General features: G+C 37.0%; 1 protein-coding gene across 3 annotated transcripts in view; it reads right to left on the bottom strand.

Moving 5' to 3' along the window:
• LOC125246034 (stonustoxin subunit alpha-like) overlaps nucleotides 1-18,899 on the bottom strand; it is a 33,534-nt gene extending 14,635 nt beyond the window's left edge. The window contains exons 1-2 of one of the 3 annotated variants that reach the window (XM_048156884.1): nucleotides 18,580-18,899; nucleotides 18,328-18,516 (exon numbers count right to left, since the gene is read on the bottom strand). In XM_048156884.1, coding sequence (XP_048012841.1) covers nucleotides 18,328-18,516; nucleotides 18,580-18,742 — 352 coding nt within the window. In that variant the 5' untranslated portion in view covers nucleotides 18,743-18,899. Of the gene's footprint in view, nucleotides 1-18,327 lie in introns of all 3 variants that reach the window. The other 2 variants (XM_048156885.1, XM_048156883.1) reach the window with 2 other exon arrangements.
• Between the last annotated feature and the right edge of the window lie 1,604 nt (nucleotides 18,900-20,503).

Here is a 20,503-nt window from a genome sequence, read left to right as displayed (position 1 = left end):
ATTTGTTTCATAAGAGAAAGTTAATTTCTGACACTGGTAGATGACAGTAAATATGAAAACCCTTCATCTCTGGTTTATTGTACAAAGTCTTATTTCAGGGTTTTATTCAATTCAAACAAGTTCACCTTAAAATCATTAGCTTCAAATTCATATTTCACTAAAGTCATATAACTGAAACAACCATTCTTTGAGATAATGGCATTATTATAACCATCTGTTGAATGAATAAAAATCATAATAGAACTATAACAGATGAACATTAACTATGATACAATGTTATTAGGGGCCAAGCCCCGAAGGGGCTGTAGCCCCTATTGTAATTGTACGTTTTCCCTTTTATTATTATTATTCTTCCTCCCGAATGGGAGTCTATGGCAGCCCTATCAACGGAACATGAGAAAATGATGAAATTTGGCACAGTTGTAGAGATGCTCATGAATAGTGATTGGACCAAATTTGGAGTCTCTAGAACCAACTCTATAGCGCCACCACCAGTTCAAAATTTCAACATTCTAACGGTTTTAACATTTGAACTGTTTGTCATAGAAAAATTAAATTTAGTTCATCTGATTCGTCTCTTCATGCTGATGCTATTCAACTTCTTACATTAAGTCTCCACCCATTACAGTAGCGGCCATTTTGAAAAGTACAGTATTTGTTTTTTTCGCTTCTCCTCCTTCAAAATTTGTCCAATTTTGTCCAAACTTTGATCAGGTGATCTTTGGTCTGAGCCGCACAGAAATGACTGAACAGATTTTTTTTATTCATCTTTGTTCAAAAGTTATGATGTCACGAAGTTAACGAGGTTGACCCAAAATTGCTATAGAGGCTGTATCTCGGCCAAACTTTGAGCAATCGAAACTAAAATTGGTACACTTGATCAAGACCATGATCTGAGGTTCCATGCCAAATTTGGGAACAGCGCCACCTACAGGTCATGAGATCTGAAAAATGGCTATTTTGGCCAATAACTTTTGAACACTTTATTAGAAAATCAAGATCTTGGTGTCTATGGATTCCCTGTGCCATGCCGAATCCGAGGATATCGAATTCGTCAACATCGGATGAACCACGTGTCCGCCATTTTGAATTTTGTCATAAATTGCAATAACTTTTAAACAATTTGACATATCTTCACACAAATTGGTACGTATGACCTTTAGAAGGTCCTGAAGATACCTGAGAAGTTTCAACACAGCGCCACCTACTGTTCCACAGATGTAATGATTATTGCAAAACCACTTATAACTTTTGAAAACACTTTCCAAAATGTGTATGCTTTATGTCATTTTATTCCCTGGCTTATGCCGATTCCGACGATGTGTCATTTGTCATTTTCCTTAAATGTACCTGTCTGCCATATTGAATTAAATCAAAAACAGTTTTTTCGCTACTCCTCCCACAAATTTTGGTCAATTTTGTCCAAAATCAGCTCAGATGATCTTTGGACCGAGCCGCACAGAAATGACTGAACGGATTTTTGATATTCGCTACCATTCCCAAGATATTCATCTCTGAATGTGACCTTGCTTGTGTTTGTTGTCTTATACTAGTTAGCTTAGCACAGTAATTGCTTAGCATGCTAAACTATTGCTATTCTTTCTAATGTGGTCTTCAGTCAACAGGTTAACCAAAACTTAGTTGGCATTAAATAACTTTGCATACTAATATGGTTAACATGCTATGAAGCTTTTTTTTTTGTGAACTCTTTCTCACACTGAAACCTCTGCTTAGCATACTGATGAACTTGCATGGCTGATTAGCTCAATGTGTTACGCCACGGATCCCGAATGCTCTGCATCGTGGGTTCGAAACTCAGTGTGACACATGCCCAGACCGCATGAGGTACTGTGGCAGGAAAAGATGCAGAACTTGTGTCTGTTCTAGGCATTCTGCCTAAAACTGGTCTAATCTGAAGCTATCACATGCAATTCCTTTATGTCCAAATTCGTAGTTATTCTTCTTCCCCCTGTATGGTAATCAATGAACCATAAGAAGGAAAATTATCAAATTTGGCATGCTTGTAGTGATAGTAATTAAAAGTAATTTGACCAACTTTGGAGTATCTAGGACTAAGTCTATAGCGCCACCACCAGTTCAAATATTCACTTTTGTAAAGGTTATAACTTTTGAACCCTTTGTTCCAGAAAAATGAATGTCAATACAACTGATTCCTCTCTTCATACTGATCACATTCAATATCTTACATTAAGTCTCCACCCAGTACAGTAGTGGCCATTTTGAAAAGTACAGTATTCCGTTTTTTCGCTACTCCTCCTTCAAAATTTGTCCAATTTTGTCCAAACTTTGATCAGGTGATCTTTGGTCTGAGCCGCACAGAAATGACTGAACAGATTTTTTTTATTCATCTTTGTTCAAAAGTTATGATGTCACGAAGTTAACGAGGTTGACCCAAAATTGCTATAGAGGCTGTATCTCGGCCAAACTTTGAGCAATCAAAACTAAAATTGGTACACTTGATCAAGACCATGATCTGAGGTTCCATGCCAAATTTGGGAACAGCGCCACCTACAGGTCATGAGATCTGAAAAATGGCTATTTTGGCCAATAACTTTTGAACACTTTATTAGAAAATCAAGATCTTGGTGTCTATGGATTCCCTGTGCCATGCCGAATCCGAGGATATCGAATTCGTCAACATCGGATGAACCACGTGTCCGCCATTTTGAATTTTGTCATAAATTGCAATAACTTTTAAACAATTTGACATATCTTCACACAAATTGGTATGTATGACCTTTAGAAGGTCCTGAAGGTACCTGAGAAGTTTCAACACAGCGCCACCTACTGTTCCACAGATGTAATGATTATTGCAAAACCACTTATAACTTTTGAAAACACTTTCCAAAATGTGTATGCTTTATGTCATTTTATTCCCTGGCTTATGCCGATTCCGACGATGTGTCATTTGTCATTTTCCTTAAATGTACCTGTCCGCCATATTGAAATAAATGGAAAACAGTTTTTTCGCTACTCCTCCTACAATTTTTGTCCAATTTTGTCCAAAATCAGCTCAGGTGATCTTTGGACCGAGCCGCACAGAAATGACTGAATGGATTTTTGATATTCGCTACCATTCCCAAGATATTCATCTCTGAATGTGACCTTGCTTGTGTTTGTTGTCTTATGCTAGTTAGCTTAGCATGCTAATTGCTTAGCATGCTAACCAGTTGTCATTCTCTTTAATGTGGCTCTTCAGTTATCAAGTTAACCATGAGCTTCATTAGCATTAAGTTAGCTTAGCATGCTAATATGGTTAGCATGCTAAGTAATGCTTTTTTTTGTGAATTCTTTGTTAGACTAAAAGGTTTCTTCCACAGTCTGTTGAATGTGCATCCTCAAGTAGCTCAATGTGTAAAGCCAGTTATCTGAAGAGCCCTGTATCCGAAGTTAGTGGGTTCGAATCCCAGGTGGAGCGGTTTTATAAAATAGTGTGTTTTGATTCCTTTACTGCCTCTTGGATTAGAAATAAATGCTTTTTGTTTCATGCTGTGTTCATTTTCATCTAAGCTTATGTACATTCTGAGTTCATTCTTGCCCGTAATTCTGAACCAGCTGTTTCATGTTTGTTCATTTTCTGCTGTTTTTCCTCTTCCTGCTCTGTATTGCACTACAGCATGATGAGCTGCAGAATGATCTAAAGTGCAGCTTTATAAGAATTCTTCATTTTGAGTTCATTTTTACATGAACTAATAAACTTTGGCAGGTGTGGAAACATTCACTTGCACAGTGGTGCAATGAGATGAGAAATGGACCTTGGACCCGGAGGTCGTGGATTCAAATCTTGTGTGGGGTTCCTTTATACAATTGTGTGTAATGAGTCATTTTGATACCTTTTTTATCCAAATAAGGATTGTGCTAATCTTTATTCCTCTTCAATGAGATACAAGTATTTTAGTTCATTCCGTGTTCATTCTCTGAACTTCTATTGATTTTCATTAGGGGCCAAGCCCCAAAGGGGCTGTAGCCCCTATTGTAATTGTACGTTTTCCCTTTTATTATTAGGGGCCAAGCCCCAAAGGGGCTGTAGCCCCTATTGTAATTGTACGTTTTCCCTTTTATTATTATTATTCTTCCTCCCGAATGGGAGTCTATGGCAGCCCTATCAACGGAACATGAGAAAATGATGAAATTTGGCACACTTGTAGTGATGGTCATGTCTAGAAATCTGACCAATTTTGGAGTCTCAAGGACCAACTCTATAGCGCCACCACCAGTTCAAAAATTCAACATTCTAAAGGTTATAACTTTTGAACCATTTGCTCTAGAAAAATACAATTTAGTACATCTGATTTGTCTCTTCATGCTGATTCTATTCAAATTCTTACATTAAGTCTCCACCCATTACAGTAGCGGCCATTTTGAAAAGTACAGTAGTCCGTTTTTTCGATACTCCTCCTTCAAAATTTGTCCAATTTTGTCCAGACTTTGATCAGGTGATCTTTGGTCTGAGCCGCACAGAAATGACTGAGCAGATTTTTTTTTATTCATCTTTGTTCAAAAGTTATGATGTCACGAAGTTAATGAGGTTTACCCAAAATTGCTATAGAGGCTGTATCTCAGCCAAACTTTGAGCGATCAAAACAAAAATTCGTACACTTGATCAAGACCATGATCTGAGGTTCCTTGCCGAATTTGGGAACAGCGCCACCTACAGGTCATGAGATCTGTAAAATGGATATTTTGGCCAATAACTTTTGAACACTTTATTAGAAAATCAAGATCTTGGTGTCTATGGATTCCTTGGGCCATGCCGAATCCGGGGATATTGAATTTGTCAACATCGGATGAAAAGCATGTCCGCCATTTTGAATTTTGTCATAAATTTCAATATCTTTTAAACTATTTGACATATCTTCACAAAAATTAGTATGTATGACCTTTAGTAGGTCCCGAAGGTACCTGAGAAGTTTCAACACAGCGCCACCTACTGTTCCACAGATATAATGTTTTTTGCAAAAATGCTTATAACTTTTGAAAACACTTTCCAAAACGTGTATACTTTATGTCATTTTATTACCTGGCTAATGCCAATTCCAACGATGTGTCATTTGTCATTTTCCTTAAATGTACCTGTCTGCCATATTGAAATAAATGAAAAACAGTTTTTTCGCTACTCCTCCCACAAATTTTGTCCTATTTTGTCCACAATCAGCTCAGAAGATCTTTGGACCGAGCCGCATAGAAATGACTGAACGGTTTTTTGATATTCGCTACCGTTCCCGAGATATTTGTCTCTGAATGTGACCTTCCTTTTGATTGTTATCTTATGCTAGTTAGCTTAGCATGCTAATTGCTTAGCATGCTAACCAGTTGTCATTCTTTTTAATGTGGCTCTTCAGCTATCAAGTTAACCATGAGCTTCATTAGCATTAAGTTAGCTTGGCATGCTAATATGGTTAGCATGCTAAGAAATGCTTTTTTTGTAAATTCTTTGTTACACTAAAAGTTCTCTTCCACAACATGTTGAACATGTGTCATAATGTAGCTCAATGTGTAAAGCCAGGTACCTGACGAGCCCTGTACCTAAAGATAGTGGGTTCGAATCTCGGGTGGAGTGGTTTTATGAAATTGTGTGTTTTGATTCCTTTATTGCCTCTAGATTAGAAATAAATGCTTTTTGTTTCATGCTGTGTTCATTTTCATCTAAGCTTCTGTACTTTCTGAGTTCATTCTCGCCCATAATTCTGAACCAGGTGTTTCATGTTTGTTCATTTTCTGCTGTTTTTCTTCTTCCTGCTCTGTATTGCGCTACAGCATGATGAGCTGCAGAATGATCTAAAGTAAAGTTATTAAATATAACATTCAGTGCAGTTTCATAAAAATTCTTCTTTTTGAGTCCATTTTCACATAAACTAGTGAACTTCGGCAGTTGTGTCAACAGTCACCTGCACAGTGGTGCAATGACATGCGCAATGGACACTGGACCTGGAGGTTGTGGGTTCGAATCCCGTGTTGGGTGGTCATTATGCAATTGTGTGTAATGAGTCATTTTGATTCCTTTTTTATCCAAATAAGCATTGTACTAATCTTTATTCCTCTTGAATTAGATACAAGTGTTTTTAGTTCATTCTGTGTTCATTCTCATCTGAACTTCTATTGATTTTCATTTCATTTCCACCTGTCCTTCTGAACCAGCTGTTTTGCATGTACATTCAATTTCTGCTGTTTTTGCTCTACCTGCTCCGTATTGCGCTACTGCCCCTTCTGGGGCTTGGCCCCGAATTGCTGCTTGCAGCTATATTGTTTTTATTGTGAGTGTACAAAAATAATAGGCCTATTTAACCCTTCACAGATTCGAATGGTATTACATATATTTGACCATAAATGTCTGAGTATTTTAAATTGTTTCCGCTTTTATAAGAAAATTCAAGTGAACGCGTCGGCGCCTCACGCGCACAACATCAGTTTTAGTAATTTGACATCGCAGCCTTTTAGGCTAACTGTCAAAATAACATTCAACCAAATACATAAAAAGTTATACTGCTCATTTTAAGTAGTCTGTTTACAATAAAAGCGTTTAAATAATAAATAAATATAGTTTAGCCTCCAAATCGTTAATATTGAAACATTTGGATTTGTGTCAAATTAGAGGTAGCCTAGGTTATAGAGCTTGGCAAACTACGTCACTGCGCATTGCATTCTGGGTAGTCGCCGCCATGTTTTAGGTCACGCTCAGGAGCGTACAATGACAACAAATACAAATCACCAGATGAGAAAACGACTGTATACGTTAATTTTTTTGAGAGCTGCTTGCACTTGCTTAGAATAAATGGACTAATAATTGAATCTCTTGTGTTCCTTCGATCGCCCAGTCGTGTGGCCAGGACACGACACGCATAGAAATCACACTGCCGCCTCCTATCGGACCACAAACAGGACCAAAAATATTTCTCTATTGCAGTTTTTAATAACTAAATGGCACCGATATATCTGCCAGATAAAATAATAAACACAATATAGATTGATCTCAGCCAGCATATCATCATATAGCCCTGATTTCTTCATGTTAAAGCATTAAGGGATAACATGAGCATGACCCTCTGTAATGCAGCTCTGAAATGAATTATATTGGAGTCGCTACACCAAGTAAGTTTTACTGGTCCTAAATAGAATAAATACATAACAAGCTGAACAATGAATCAGAGGTGTTGCTTTATGAACACGGAGAGTGATCGCAACGAGCTACATCACAAATGACAGTTCTAAACGTGTTTTCGTACATTATTAATGGCGTGAACACTTACATATTCAAGTGGATCAGAAGTTATAAATCTGTAATAAATACAAATGACAAAGCCACATTTTGTTCAAGTTTATTTTCAGTGAGTTTCACTTTCACCATTGTGTCGTTTCTAAGCTGGAATGCAGAAAATTAGGGACATTCGCATAATGTGAAAATGCATAACGTGAATTAATTTACTGAAAACAGTGTTATTAACACACTAAACTTAGTATGCTTTATTAGTTTGGTGTTTACTATGTACAGAAAAGCAGATAAGCCAGAATATGAAAACGCTTAATGACAGTGACTTAACGTGTAATAAGACGCATTTTGTTCTGGGCTCATCTGCTTTGCTGTACATAGTTTCTATGGGAGGAAAGCGTTTAACGTGAAATTAAACGCGTTGCGTTCAAATTTTGGGCTATTAGTATGATGTTTACTTACATTACGCCACATTAAGCGTTTTAGAATGTCCCGAAAATGGGACAAAATGGCGCTCCATTTCACATTCGTTTTCCACGCTGGTCAGTATATGCAGATAGTTCATAACACAGCCAGCGTTCACCATTCTAATATGTTTTTAACTGTATAATATACATTTTAACATCTTCCTCCACTATTTCCCAGCGTGTGTCTCAATCAGCTCCCTAGTTCAGTAGTCAGGGCACTGATCAGGGTATCAGCCACATTCACTTTCATTATATACTGATTCACGACCTAGGGAGCTAGGGAGCTGATTGAGACGCAGGGCCAGTCTCACGTGAGAACTCCGGTCTTGAACATGTGATATCGCGTGTTTTCCTCGTCATGTCTCACGTGAGTTTGGCTGTAAAACGTAGTTTGCGTGCCAGACAGAGTTGTCTGCGATTCTTCCTATTGTAAAGTCATGCAGTGTGAAACCTTCTGTCGCCGATCCATCGTGCAGTTTGAACACAGCAGCGACTGAATGCTGGCCAAGATAGTCATGCAGTGTGAAAAGAACAGTGACCCGACTACTTTGAAAATCGTGCAGTCTGAACTCGGCATAAGAGGCAGTGTCACATTGTCGGATTAAGGATTGTGTGAGCTGAGTCTCCAGAAGAATGTTGTCATGTTGCTGCATGGCTTTCTTGATTTCATGGGAAATGACTTTCAAAATGTTTCTGTTTAGGCTGTGAGTGATGTTACCAGCAAGAAGTTCCTGAATGGGTGTGTTTTGCAGCCTTTTATAATATTCTGTACTTACACCTTGAAGGACAGTTTTTGCTATGTTTCCCCTTCTGACATTACTGGCATGTCTGAACTGTTGTTCTTTTTTTAGGTGTAAGATGTTTCCAGTCCGGCACACAGTTAAAGGAATAACTGTTTGATGTTTGGCTGGTTTGGTCTTCATGGTGAAGGAATACCTTGCACGGCATGTTGAAAATGTACATTTTGCACATATTTTTAAGTACCCACACATACGCTACCGGCTCCCTATTGCTCGGACATGCTGGTATGTAAAGCGGAGGGGACAACAAGGATTTTTTTTCTTGAACTGATTGTACAAGTAGTGGGTCCATGGTTGTCTTAGTTTATTGGAGCATTTCAAAGGGCAAATTTTGTTCCATACCTTTGAATGAAGAAAAACTTTAAATTTTGTGGCACGTCTATAAGTTTGGTCCCCTGTTTTTGATTCTGTCTTTTTTTCTGGATTCTTTTTTAGTTCATGGATTGAGTTACTGTGGTTGTCAATTGTTGGAGGAACCTCCATCACCTCAAAGTTGTCACACTCAGTGTCTGTCTGTCCCCAGTCATTGATCTCCTCAGACTCCTCTCTATCCATTTCTGTTTCGTCTTTTTCCAAATTTTCTGTCCGCATACTTTTGGCTTCATTTTCCTGTTTCTTTAAACACATTGGTTGTAACGTAGTTCTTATATTTCTCCTGTCATACATCCATATAAACATTGCCTGTTTTTTTGTGTATCTTTTCCGAATATTTGGTTGGATAGTGTGTTCCAGATAGGTGATTTCTGAGTGGTGTCTTTATTTACAATATTTTCAGCTATGAAAAAATTTTTTATCACTTCTGTTCCGCCAGCAGCTTCCCACAAGTCTTTTCTCAATGCACCCTTACCTCTTTTAGATCTTGCCATTGTTCATCACTGCTATCATTGCTATTTTTATAGTCAACTTTGTTTGTAATGGTCCGACTGGACTTCTATGTAGTCCTTTTATATATTTCTAAGTAGCAGTAGAAGATTCCAATCACAAAATTACAAAATTGGCAAAGGCATTTGGCTGGTTTGTGTATACTTTACAGGTGTTCATTGTTGTGATGTCAGCAAATTAATAAGAAAATGGTGAACTATGTTAAAGCAATGAGAATGTTATAATGTGTGTTTTTATATAATATATATATAAATGAATCACTTTTTATATGGGCAAATTAATAGACATATTTAAATTTGTTTATTTAATTCCTGTTTTTAAATGTAGTTTAATAAAACAACAAATTTAAAAAATCTTTTTTGAATGTATAAATAAAGACAGATTTGAAACGGGTTATTTAATTGATTTTTTAAAACGTAGATCAATAAAAAGTACATTAGTAAATCATTTTAAATGTGCATTTAAATCATGTTTTTAAAAAGAATTTGGCAAATGCATTTTTCTTTATCCATTTGTCAATCGAGTGGTAAAATGCCATTGGACAGTACATACGTGGGAGCAACCAATCAACTTTAGCCTCAATTTGAAGAGCCAACCCTCTCTCACTTGTAACACTCACTGTCATTGGACAGTGAGAGATCAAATCTTCATCCCACTTTAATTTGGTTTTGTGGCGCCATTTTAATGTCTTGTGCATCAGTTATTGTGCATAAAACATCATGCAAGTACCATGGCTCATATTGCTAATATTTTAAGACAACTTGCCAATGAAGTGGATAGTGGTTCTCAATCAAATGTCCCAGACCGAACAGCCACTCCGTCTGGAACACAAGGGCATAACGCAGTGGACGGTAAGATACGTTGCTTATCCCTTTAAAAAGCTGTTGTCTGTCTGTATGCGAATGTTTGTGTTCACATATGACATTATGCCAATACTATGACATATAATTTGACATGACACATTAAGAACGAGGCATTTGTTGCACCAACAAAGTTTGAAAGGGAGGACCTGGAAGCTGCAGGACTTGGAGAGGAAAAAGTTACTTTTTTTGGTGGGTATGGGTTTTTTTGTTTAAAAACAATATAAAATGTTTAGGAAGTGGTAAAATAAAAAAAAAAAAAAAAAGTTTTGCTTCCTAAAATTTTGCTTAACTTTACAGGTGATGAAAATAATGCAGAAGAATTTAAAAACTACATTCTAACAACATAAAACTTGTGAACTGTGGGGGATTTGAGATTTTAAAAACATCAGGCTTGAATATAAACAGTCACTAAACGTGACCCGTTAAACAGCAGTTACTTTCACTGACATGAAAAATCCTGATATAATTGTGACATGATCTGACAAAAATCACCATACACCAACATTAAAGAGCAGCTATATGCAGTGATTTTGGATATTAACAGAGAACAAATGACGAATCAGCTGCGGTACGGTTAATATAACACTCACTGCACAGACACCGAGAGAGACGACCTGAGCTGGGAGAGAAAAAGCTTGGTCGCAGGGCCATATTGGCAGTATTTTTCCACTGGATGTAAGCTAAGGCTTATTCAAAAAGAGTAAAATCTAGTGACAAAGTTGCTTCGTTGGCGACATTGGTTTTGTGTGCGCCTGTGTGTGAGAGACTAGGCCAGGAGGGGGCGGGTGTCTGATTAAAACAGAATACAAGACCTGTAGCTTATAGCTCGAGAAGGCGAAATATACGATTAAAGCAGAACTATAACTTTTTTTTTTAGTCCTTACGATGGTTAATTGACTTGTAGTGGTGTGTTTGAGGCGTGCACTAACCCCCTCTGGCACGTCTATGCCAGAAAACAGCACTTGCAACTTGAGCTGCGCCGACCCGACACAATCTCGCCTCATGTTCACGTTAATGCGAGAGTGACAAAATGCTTTACGGTAATTCAAAAACTGTGTATATATTATGACTTTATAAGACAATTTCAATAATTACCCACCTCCATTGAGTGTACTGTATTTGCAAATTACCCACCTCCTCTTTCTTGTACTATATTTGCAAAACTACTGCGCTGGTGAGTGTTGTAGTTGTTGCAGATAAGACAGAAAAAGGTACAAATGAAGTTGTGGAAGGCAGAGGAGAAGATAAAGTGGTGGAAGAGAGAAATATAGAAATGGATGACAAAGAGCTAGATAGAGGTGATGAGACAGAAGAAATACAGCATGAAGTGAGTGAAGAGGTGGAAGAAAGCTCAGACATTGAAAGAGAAGAGAGAAAAAGCTTGAAACACCAGCACCCTGTGTGTCAGGTCCCCATGGTATGTTGTGTTTAGAGTGCCTTTTCAAATATTTTTTACATTAACAAAAGTCAAAACCTATTTATTCTTATAACCTATAAGTTATGATTTAAAGGACCATATGTCAATAATTGTTCACCTTGCTTATTATGGTTACAATCAGTGTGTTACGGTACACAGGAGGCAGACACAGATATCAACAGGTATGGGTTGTTTATTGACCACAGTAGAGCATGAGACATCAAACAGGTAAGTAAACTGGATGTAGATGAAGTTAGACTGGTGGTATATAGAATAGTTACTGTCCTTTTCGTTGCAGGTATAGATACGCTGGAGCTTGGAGATCGCTGGAGTTACTTGGAGCTGACTGGAACACACCCACACAGCAGACGAGGCACACAGAGGGAAGGAGACACGCTGGAGACAGGTGAGTATACGAAGAGGAGTCCTTGAGGTAAGCATAACAGGAAGTATATGCGAACAAGACCGGACATGGAGTGCTGTGTGTGTGTGCTCTTTATGGTGCTGTTGATTAGTGAGGTGATGAGGTGCAGGTGGCGGTGATCAGTACTCTGGAGACGGTGTGCGTTGTGATTGGGTGATGTTGGAACCTGACGTGTCTGTGACACAGTGCTTTTGCTATTAGATACTGGTGAGACTTGGCCTATGTTAAAAATATCTTTGACAGAAATAGATATTTCAGGTAACTATAAATAAACTATTACTGTAGGTGTTAAATGTTGGAATATTGTAGTATTTGAATATAAGTGATTTTTATTTGACTTTATCTGACATTTTTATTTTGTCTTTTAGATATATCAAAATTTAGGTCTGATGGCCCAACCCAGCCAAAACTACAGTTCCCAAAGACCTTTCAAGGCGGAGTCCAGCGGAGCTTCCATGCTAACTGGTACAAAAAACAGAGAGCTTTCTAGAATTTCAAGAGGCAGAGAAGCTGGATGCTGCTGGGTTAACTGAGAAAATAATTGGCTGTTTGGAGAAGTATGGTTTGGAGTACAAGAAAAATCTTGTAGGTCAGGGGTATGATGGGGCAGCTGTAATGAGTGGGGCCCACTCAGGTGTCCAAGCGCGAATAAAAGCAGTGGCCAAGCATGCATTTTATGTGCACTGCAATGCAAAAGTAAAAATCATTGAATAATGTGTTTCTTTTTTATTTTACACATCTATGAAAGATTGTATTGCTGTACTGTACAAATAATAAAAAAAAAGAATCACAAAGCTGAAAAAGCATTTTCAGTAACAATGTTTGGATTTGAATTTAAAATAATGGATAAATGTAGTGTCTGTAGTAAACAGCCACGGATCAGTTGCAGACTCCTGTGCGAAAGCACAAGGACAGTCTGTGCTGCTTCTGCACAACTTACATACTGCACATAGACTGCATACACACTGCAAACAGTATGTGTGAACCTGGTGTAACACTGCCTCACATACAGCTCATGAAATCAGGCTTGTGCTGTCTGTAAGCTATTGTGCAACAATTTCACGAATGTCAAAACAAAAATGCAGTGCATGATCAAACATTTAGATGAGATAAATATATATTTTAAAATGTCTAAAAAATAAAATGCCTTCTCCACCCCTCAAATTAAAAAATCCCCTCTCACAAGTCACCTAAGGGTAATTCATTTTAGGCCCTGGATACATGTCTAAAAATCTTGATTGAATCATCAAACTTATCATATCTTGCTAAAGCTTGTAATGTTACAGAGCCGTAAAGCATCAAGTTAGTTACTACTTGGCTTAGTTACTCTCTTATCTACAGCAGTAAATATTAACAAATATGGGTAACACTATTTTACAGTGTTTGTTACATTTTACACATTGTTGAAATATATTGCACATTAATTTAGTTCATTTAGTTAATTCATCATATACTTAGCCTCCTGTCAGTACAAACCTACAAAACATGAGAGTGAGTAAATTACAATTTTCATTTTGGGGAGAACTAACATTTTAATCCTGTAGTAAGTAAAATGTTGTTAATTAACATTACTAAGTAGTTACATGTACACCTACACTGTGACAAGGACACTATAAAATAAAATGTAAGTAGCTGGACATTTCAGATGATTGTGTGTAAACTTTTGTTTTCATAGGTGGACTGAAGAAGAATGCAATGACCAAGACTGTGAACCAGAAAGACATAGAAAAGGCACTCTCAAAATGGTTCACAGGGGCGGAAAGAGAGCAATCAGGTCACAGCAGTCTTCAGGACTGTGATCAGTTTTGTGTGTGTCCATCCATACAAATTGTTGAGACCAAGTATTTTAATACTGTATTGTAAGTTAAACCGTTTTTGTGTTTTATGTTGTCGTTGAGATTTTAAGTGTTTAAAAGGGATTGTTCACCCAAAATATAAAAATCTTTTCTCTCTCTTCTATTGATTTAAACCAGTGGTGTCGAACGCTGATCCTGGAGGGCCATAGCCCTGCAGAACTTGGCTCCAACCCTAATTAAAAGTACCTGGTCCAGCTAATCAAACCCTTCAGGATTATTTGAAAACTAGATGTAATGTGTGTTGCAATAGGTTTGGAACTAAAATATGCAGGGCTGTGGCCCTCCAGGGGTTTGACACCCCTGCTTTAAACCCATAAGACTTTCATTCATCTCTGAAACACAAGTGATGTTATTAATGAAATTAAGACATTTCTGTCTCTCCATATAAAGTCTATTCATGAATTTTCAGAAAATGCTCTCTTTTTTAAATATTATTACTGTTTGGAAGCATCAGATGTTTTGGTGAACAGACAGAAAATTACCAGGTTTTTGTTCCCAGTGTTTTAATTTCTTGACTGTTTTTATTTTTTTTATTAGTAATATTTTGAAATGTTACATAAGTTTGGTTATGTAAAACCAGCTGTTGGCATAGTATCACCCTGTTTTAAATGGTAATGTTGGTGTTTAAACTTTCAAAAACTTTTATTGAAAATGTCTGAATTGTAATAAAGTACTTGATATACTGAACTTTTAAAGGTCTGATGAATTTTTTGTAAATTGCACCTTGCATTTTTTGTGAATTTTTTTTTTTTTTTTTTTTGTAGATGAATGACCAGTGGGATAGTCAAGCAGATGTATGATTATGAATGTTGCCCAGTTGGGCCCCACTTAGGTTCTATATGACATGTATATGGGCTAATTCATACAGGGCCCACATGGAACCCGTGGACAAACCCATCTAGGCCCCATGTTTACAGCCATATGGGGCTCACATTGGCCCCACAGTTGTTTTGTTGGCTGGGTCATATATGGGACAAATATGGGTCTTATATGTGTTGCCCAGTTGGGCCCCACATTAGCCCCAGTCAGGCCCCAACTTTATTTTGTTGGATGGGTCATAAGTGGGACCAATATGGGTCTTGTATGCGTTGCCCATTTGGGCCCCACATTAACCCCAGTCAGGCCCCATATGGGATTCATATGGGCTAATTCAGATGGGGCCCACATGGAACCCATGGACAAACCCATGTAGGCCCTATATTTACAGTCCATATGGGGCCATGATAGAATGTTGGCTGGGATATTCTTTATTGCAGGCTTAATCCACGCGCTGCCTCGGCAAACGCGAGATCTGAGCCTTGTGTTAGACTTTTATTCCCTCGAGAATAAAGCCAACAGGAGTGGAGCTAAAAACTCCTGCTAGTGCATTTCTTTCTTTACACTCTGGGACATTTTTATGAATGAACCCCGTCAGGTGCTTTGTTTTTGAACTGATGTGCATGCTCCACTCCCTAAATTCAGAAAGATGTTTGATTTAACTTCTCAATTAAATCGAGAAAATAATCAGACAAGTATATCACGGTTTGAATATTTCAAATAAACAACAGTCATGGTTTTCAACACAACTGAATCGTTTTTGATGTTGGAATAATAAACGTGTGCTTTTGGAACACGATATGTGTGTGACTGAGAGGTGGCGAGTCCTTAGATCGATATCACAGTATCCACGTCCTCAGAGCTGGGCATGTGAAATACCGGTGCCTCAACCCAGGGGAAGAAATAGCAGAGCGTGCTTCCACCTGGGAGACGGCTCTGAACCTGGCAGGTAAGGGCAGAGAAAGGGCAGCGCCCGTCTCTAACCCCTCTGTCAGATCCATTTGTAAACCCCACGAATGGAGCCGCCGCTCTGCCTCAGCAGAAGTGGGACGTGATCCGCGGGGAACACTGGAACACAGTATTCTGAGAGCGAGTTTCTTTTTTCTTTTTCCAGTGCACACAGACAGCTCCCTCGAGAGCTGCCGGGGCATGCTCAACTCCCAATAAACTGCTGTTTCTCAACATAATACGTGTCTTTTTTATATATAAATATTTGGATTGGTGTGAGATACTCTTGTCCTCTGACGAAGAGATTGTGACTTGTTTATATGTAATAAGACAAACAACACCAAATAAAACACACGATAACATAGAGCGCTTGCTGAAGACAACAGAAGCTAGCATTCTCTGAATACCGGTATGCTTTATAGTTTCCTGGTCCATGACGTCACCCGCCTCTAATTTCTTTTTATATCTGTCATATTATTTCAAGATCCTCCATTGTCCAAATCTCAGAGTGTTTCCTAAAAAAGTTATGACATCTGAGTATGATGATTTAACCCTTATGTTAGGTTGGGGGTCAATTTGACCCGTTTAGATTTTCTAGTTGTTGGAAATACTGGTTAACCTATGTTTTTTTTTCTTGATATTTTGTTACTTTTTCTCATTTATCATCATGAACATGCATGCAAAGTTTCAACATGCTGGTGTTTTTTGACATATACAAACAAAATTACTATTACGTTCGTGATGTTCGCGGGTCAATTTGACCCGCATATTTTAACGCTCTAAGGCAACTGTACTGACCCAAAATAATAACATTTCTTGGTTATATTTTGTTATTTTATTTTTTTACTACCTTATGAAGCTAAAAAATTAGGTTTTCCACACTTATTTCAATACAGAAAAATATTTTGTCAGCCACAGATGGTAAAAATTACCTATCATTTATTTTTTCAAGCTACCTGATATAATATTAAACCTTTGTTTTTTTTCTTGAAATTTTGTGACTTTTTCTCATTTAGGGTCATGAACATGCATGCAAAGTTTCAACACACTGATGTGTTGTGAAATGTGCATACAGAAATTTTATACGTTCGTACTGTTCGTGGGTCAATTTGACCCCCATAGGCAACCATTCAAAATCAACTACAGACCCTAAATTCAAAACACTTCTGTGTTGTATGTCAGAACTCCTCAACTCTAGTACTGATGTGTCAGTGTCTTAATGAGTTTAACTGCTTTTTATTTTCAAAGTTTGTGGAAATATAAAGTTGTTTTACCTGTTAATTATCTATCCCACTTTTTGAGCATAGATATTAAAATGACTTTTCTAATTTAAATTGTTAAAAATGTTGAATACTTCAGAGCACAGACTTAAGTTTGGTATCTTTTTAAAGGGAAAACTTCACAGATTATTGTAGAAGTAAAAAGTAAAAAAAAAAAGTTGTAAAAGTAAAGTTTAAAAAAGTTTATGAAAATTTAAAATATATAAAATATATATTTTTTATATTTTATATAAAATATATATTTTACAAAACATTTTCAACTCTAAAACATCAAGAAAATCAAAGTTACATATCTGAACAAGTTCTGTGCTGAATTTTAGGTTGATATCTCAAAAAAACAAGTTTTAGTAAGACTTTTTGTGCGCAGTACCAAACTTTTTCACTAGATGACATCAAAACTCCACTGGTGATTCTTCAATTTCCATATATGGTTTGAGTGATCTGAACCATATTTTCCATACTTTTCAAAATATTTATGAAGTAGACATCCTATTCATTAGAAGTTTGGGGAGTAATATTAATATTTGATTTGAATTCGATCCCTAAAACACATAAAAAAAAACATAAGGAAAGAATCAGAGCGTGTTATAGTTTGGCACCGCATCACAAATGAAGAATCTATCGCTATTTATCTATTGTTCTGTCATTTATTTTGAAAATCAGTCACCAAATATGAAAACTAGAGTCTGAAAGCTTTCAAACGATATATAGTTTGTCAAGATTACTTTAGGTTTAGACTAAGATATTATTGTTATAAATGTATAATGGTAAATGTCCCACAGGTCGGGGGAGGGGCCATTTTAAAAATAGTGGTTAAAAATATTTTTATTAATCATAAATTCAGATATTTATTCTTTGTAATGTGTGAAAAATATTGATATTAAAAGTTAATTATTTAAACATGATTGTATGTTTTTTTTTATAGTGTGATTTTTGTGGAAATGTATAGAATCCAATTAGGGTCAATTTGACCCAGGACCATCACGATCGTACCCAGAATTCGAACAGTACATGAGGGTTAAATGGACACAGGTCTGGGCTTCACTATATCTCTGTCTGTCCAGCGAGTCGAGCAGCATTGCCACACAGATTTTGATAGGTGGTCAGCAATAATAAAACAGGCAGTGTGACAAAGCTGTTGGCTATTAGGTAGTTGTGAGTGCAGGTGCGAAGAAATTATTATATCTGAGATAAACTAGTATAAGGATAATATTTCTGAGATAAACACACGTAAGCTGCCAAATTTATGGACAGAGTCGTTCCCTGAATCTAGTTGAATTTCTTGTTTTTTCATGTTTTTGAAAAAAAAAATCTGCTTTCAATCACTTTTTTGAGTGTCGTCTCACCTTGATTTTCCTTTTTGATTTCCTCTGTCTGAGCTTCACTCTTAGCCAGTCTGATTTCCAGATCTTGTTTTTCCTTTTTGATTTCCTCAATCTGAGCTTCACTCTTAGCCAGTCTGATTTCCAGATCTTGTTTTTCCTTTTTGATTTCTTCAATCTGAGCTTCACTCTTGGCAAGTCTGATTTCCAGATCTTGTTTTTCCTTTTTGATTTCCTCAGTCTGATTTTCACTCTTAGCCAGTCTGATTTCCAGATCTTTTAGTTGCTTCTCTGTGGCTCCAAGTTCCTTCAGTACATCTGTGCATGTTTTCAAAGGACAAGTCAATCCTGAGACGGCAGATTCTGTCGCGAATATGATATTCGGAGCGAAAACAAGACATTTGTACAGAAGCAGAAGAACTGCTACTCTGAACTTCATTCTTAATGCTTTAGCTAAAGCGTGTTGGAGATGTGTGTGCTGTATCTGTATGTTCAGAGTGTTACAAATCGAATGCTTTTATACCATAATCTTCAGTAATGCTCACATGATTAACAATTTAGCCAATGACAGACAAAATAGCCTACAGCATATGACTGTTCCTCAGAAAATATTGTTGTGTTGGCTTAATGTTTTACAAATGTATGCAATGTTGACAGATTAAAGTTGTGTTTTCTTTGGCAGCTTTGATCTTACAAAAACACTGAACTTTGAACTTTGGGCTTAATAACAGTACAAACTATCCAGTACTAGACATGCATTACTCTTTCTTACAGATTTCTGCTCGTTGTAAATCAGTTAAAGATAAATTAGTACAGTACCAGTATGTAATGAGAGAGTTATTGTGTGTGTGAATTAGTCATACCGTCTCTCTATTAATTGTGAAGCTGTGGGTTGTAAATAGTTCCTTCAAAAGTAGAAAAATATATGCTATAATAGGTTTTGAGTTTCTAAGCTACTTTAGTGATAAATCACAAGACAGCGCTGACAACTAGTTTCTGCGTTCCTCTCTGTGTGCGCGATCTTCACGTTTTGCGCAGCTACTGTTTGTATGAGTGTTCATGCCATAATGCAGCTGCGCGAGCGCGGTAGCTCGATAAAACAACACACATCCGATCGTCCAATCGCTTGAATGTCCAAACCATAAAACAAATACAACTGACAAAGTTTAGTGAAGAGGTAAGGCTCACGCGCCACAGGGTGTCAAACCGACGTTCACCTCCATTTTTTGCTTTTATGCCACTGACTGGACGGGACAGAGTCATGTGGCTACATACGCGGTAGTATGTTTTTAGGAGGGAAGTATTAACAGGATTAAAAAACCGAAAGAACCGACATGGCAAAATTATGTCGGTTAGAGGTTCTGAATTTCAGTTTCAATTACTTTTCGATTAATTGTCCAGCCCTAAGAATATATCATAAAATCATTATATAGGAAGCTTCGGAGCATTATGAATCAGTGTATTGAATCTTGATTCAGATCGCGTATCAAACCGCCAAACTGCTGAAATCACGTGACTTTGGTCTGACTTTTGGTCAGCTGAACCCTCCGAACAGCTGATTCGACATGCTGATTCATAACACTCCAATTCTTCTTCCTGAAGCAGTGTTTTGATTTGATTTTTTTATTTTTATTTTAAAGTACTTTATGATATGTTGCCATATCATAAAGTGGAAATAAATTAGATAGTGGAAATAAATTAGAATAAGTGTAAGTGTATATAGTTAATATTTTTCCTCAGAAATGTTGTTTGTATTGAATCAATTGGTGCTATTATAAGCTTTAGCAGTAAATATAAACAACACCTTATACTTATTTTCCAACATCTATTTATTTATTCCATTCTCTTTTGCTGAATAATACTTTATATTACGTTTTAATTACGTCTTTTGTGAATATTATTTAAATTGCAAATGTAGACAGTTAAAAACAAATCTAATACTGTTCATCATGTATCATAAAACATTGACATAAAACAAAAAACATTGCAGTTCATGAAAATTCAACATTACGCAATCTTATGAGAGGAAGTTTATGAACATGAACCCCCCATAATCCTTGAAACTTCACCTTTTTTTCTGTACGAAACTTCAAAAAGCAGTTTTTTTTCAGAGGTGAGACACATGTACACATCACATTTGGTGCTCTTCACCCTAACAATACACTTACAGCCACTTGCTCCTGTTTTTTTGAGACATCAT

Source organism: Megalobrama amblycephala, linkage group LG14 (genome assembly GCF_018812025.1).
Source record: "Megalobrama amblycephala isolate DHTTF-2021 linkage group LG14, ASM1881202v1, whole genome shotgun sequence".
In the NCBI taxonomy this organism is placed as follows: Eukaryota; Metazoa; Chordata; class Actinopteri; order Cypriniformes; family Xenocyprididae; genus Megalobrama; species Megalobrama amblycephala.
Note: the sequence above shows the minus strand (reverse complement) of the source record. Positions and strands in the feature narration are given on the sequence as shown.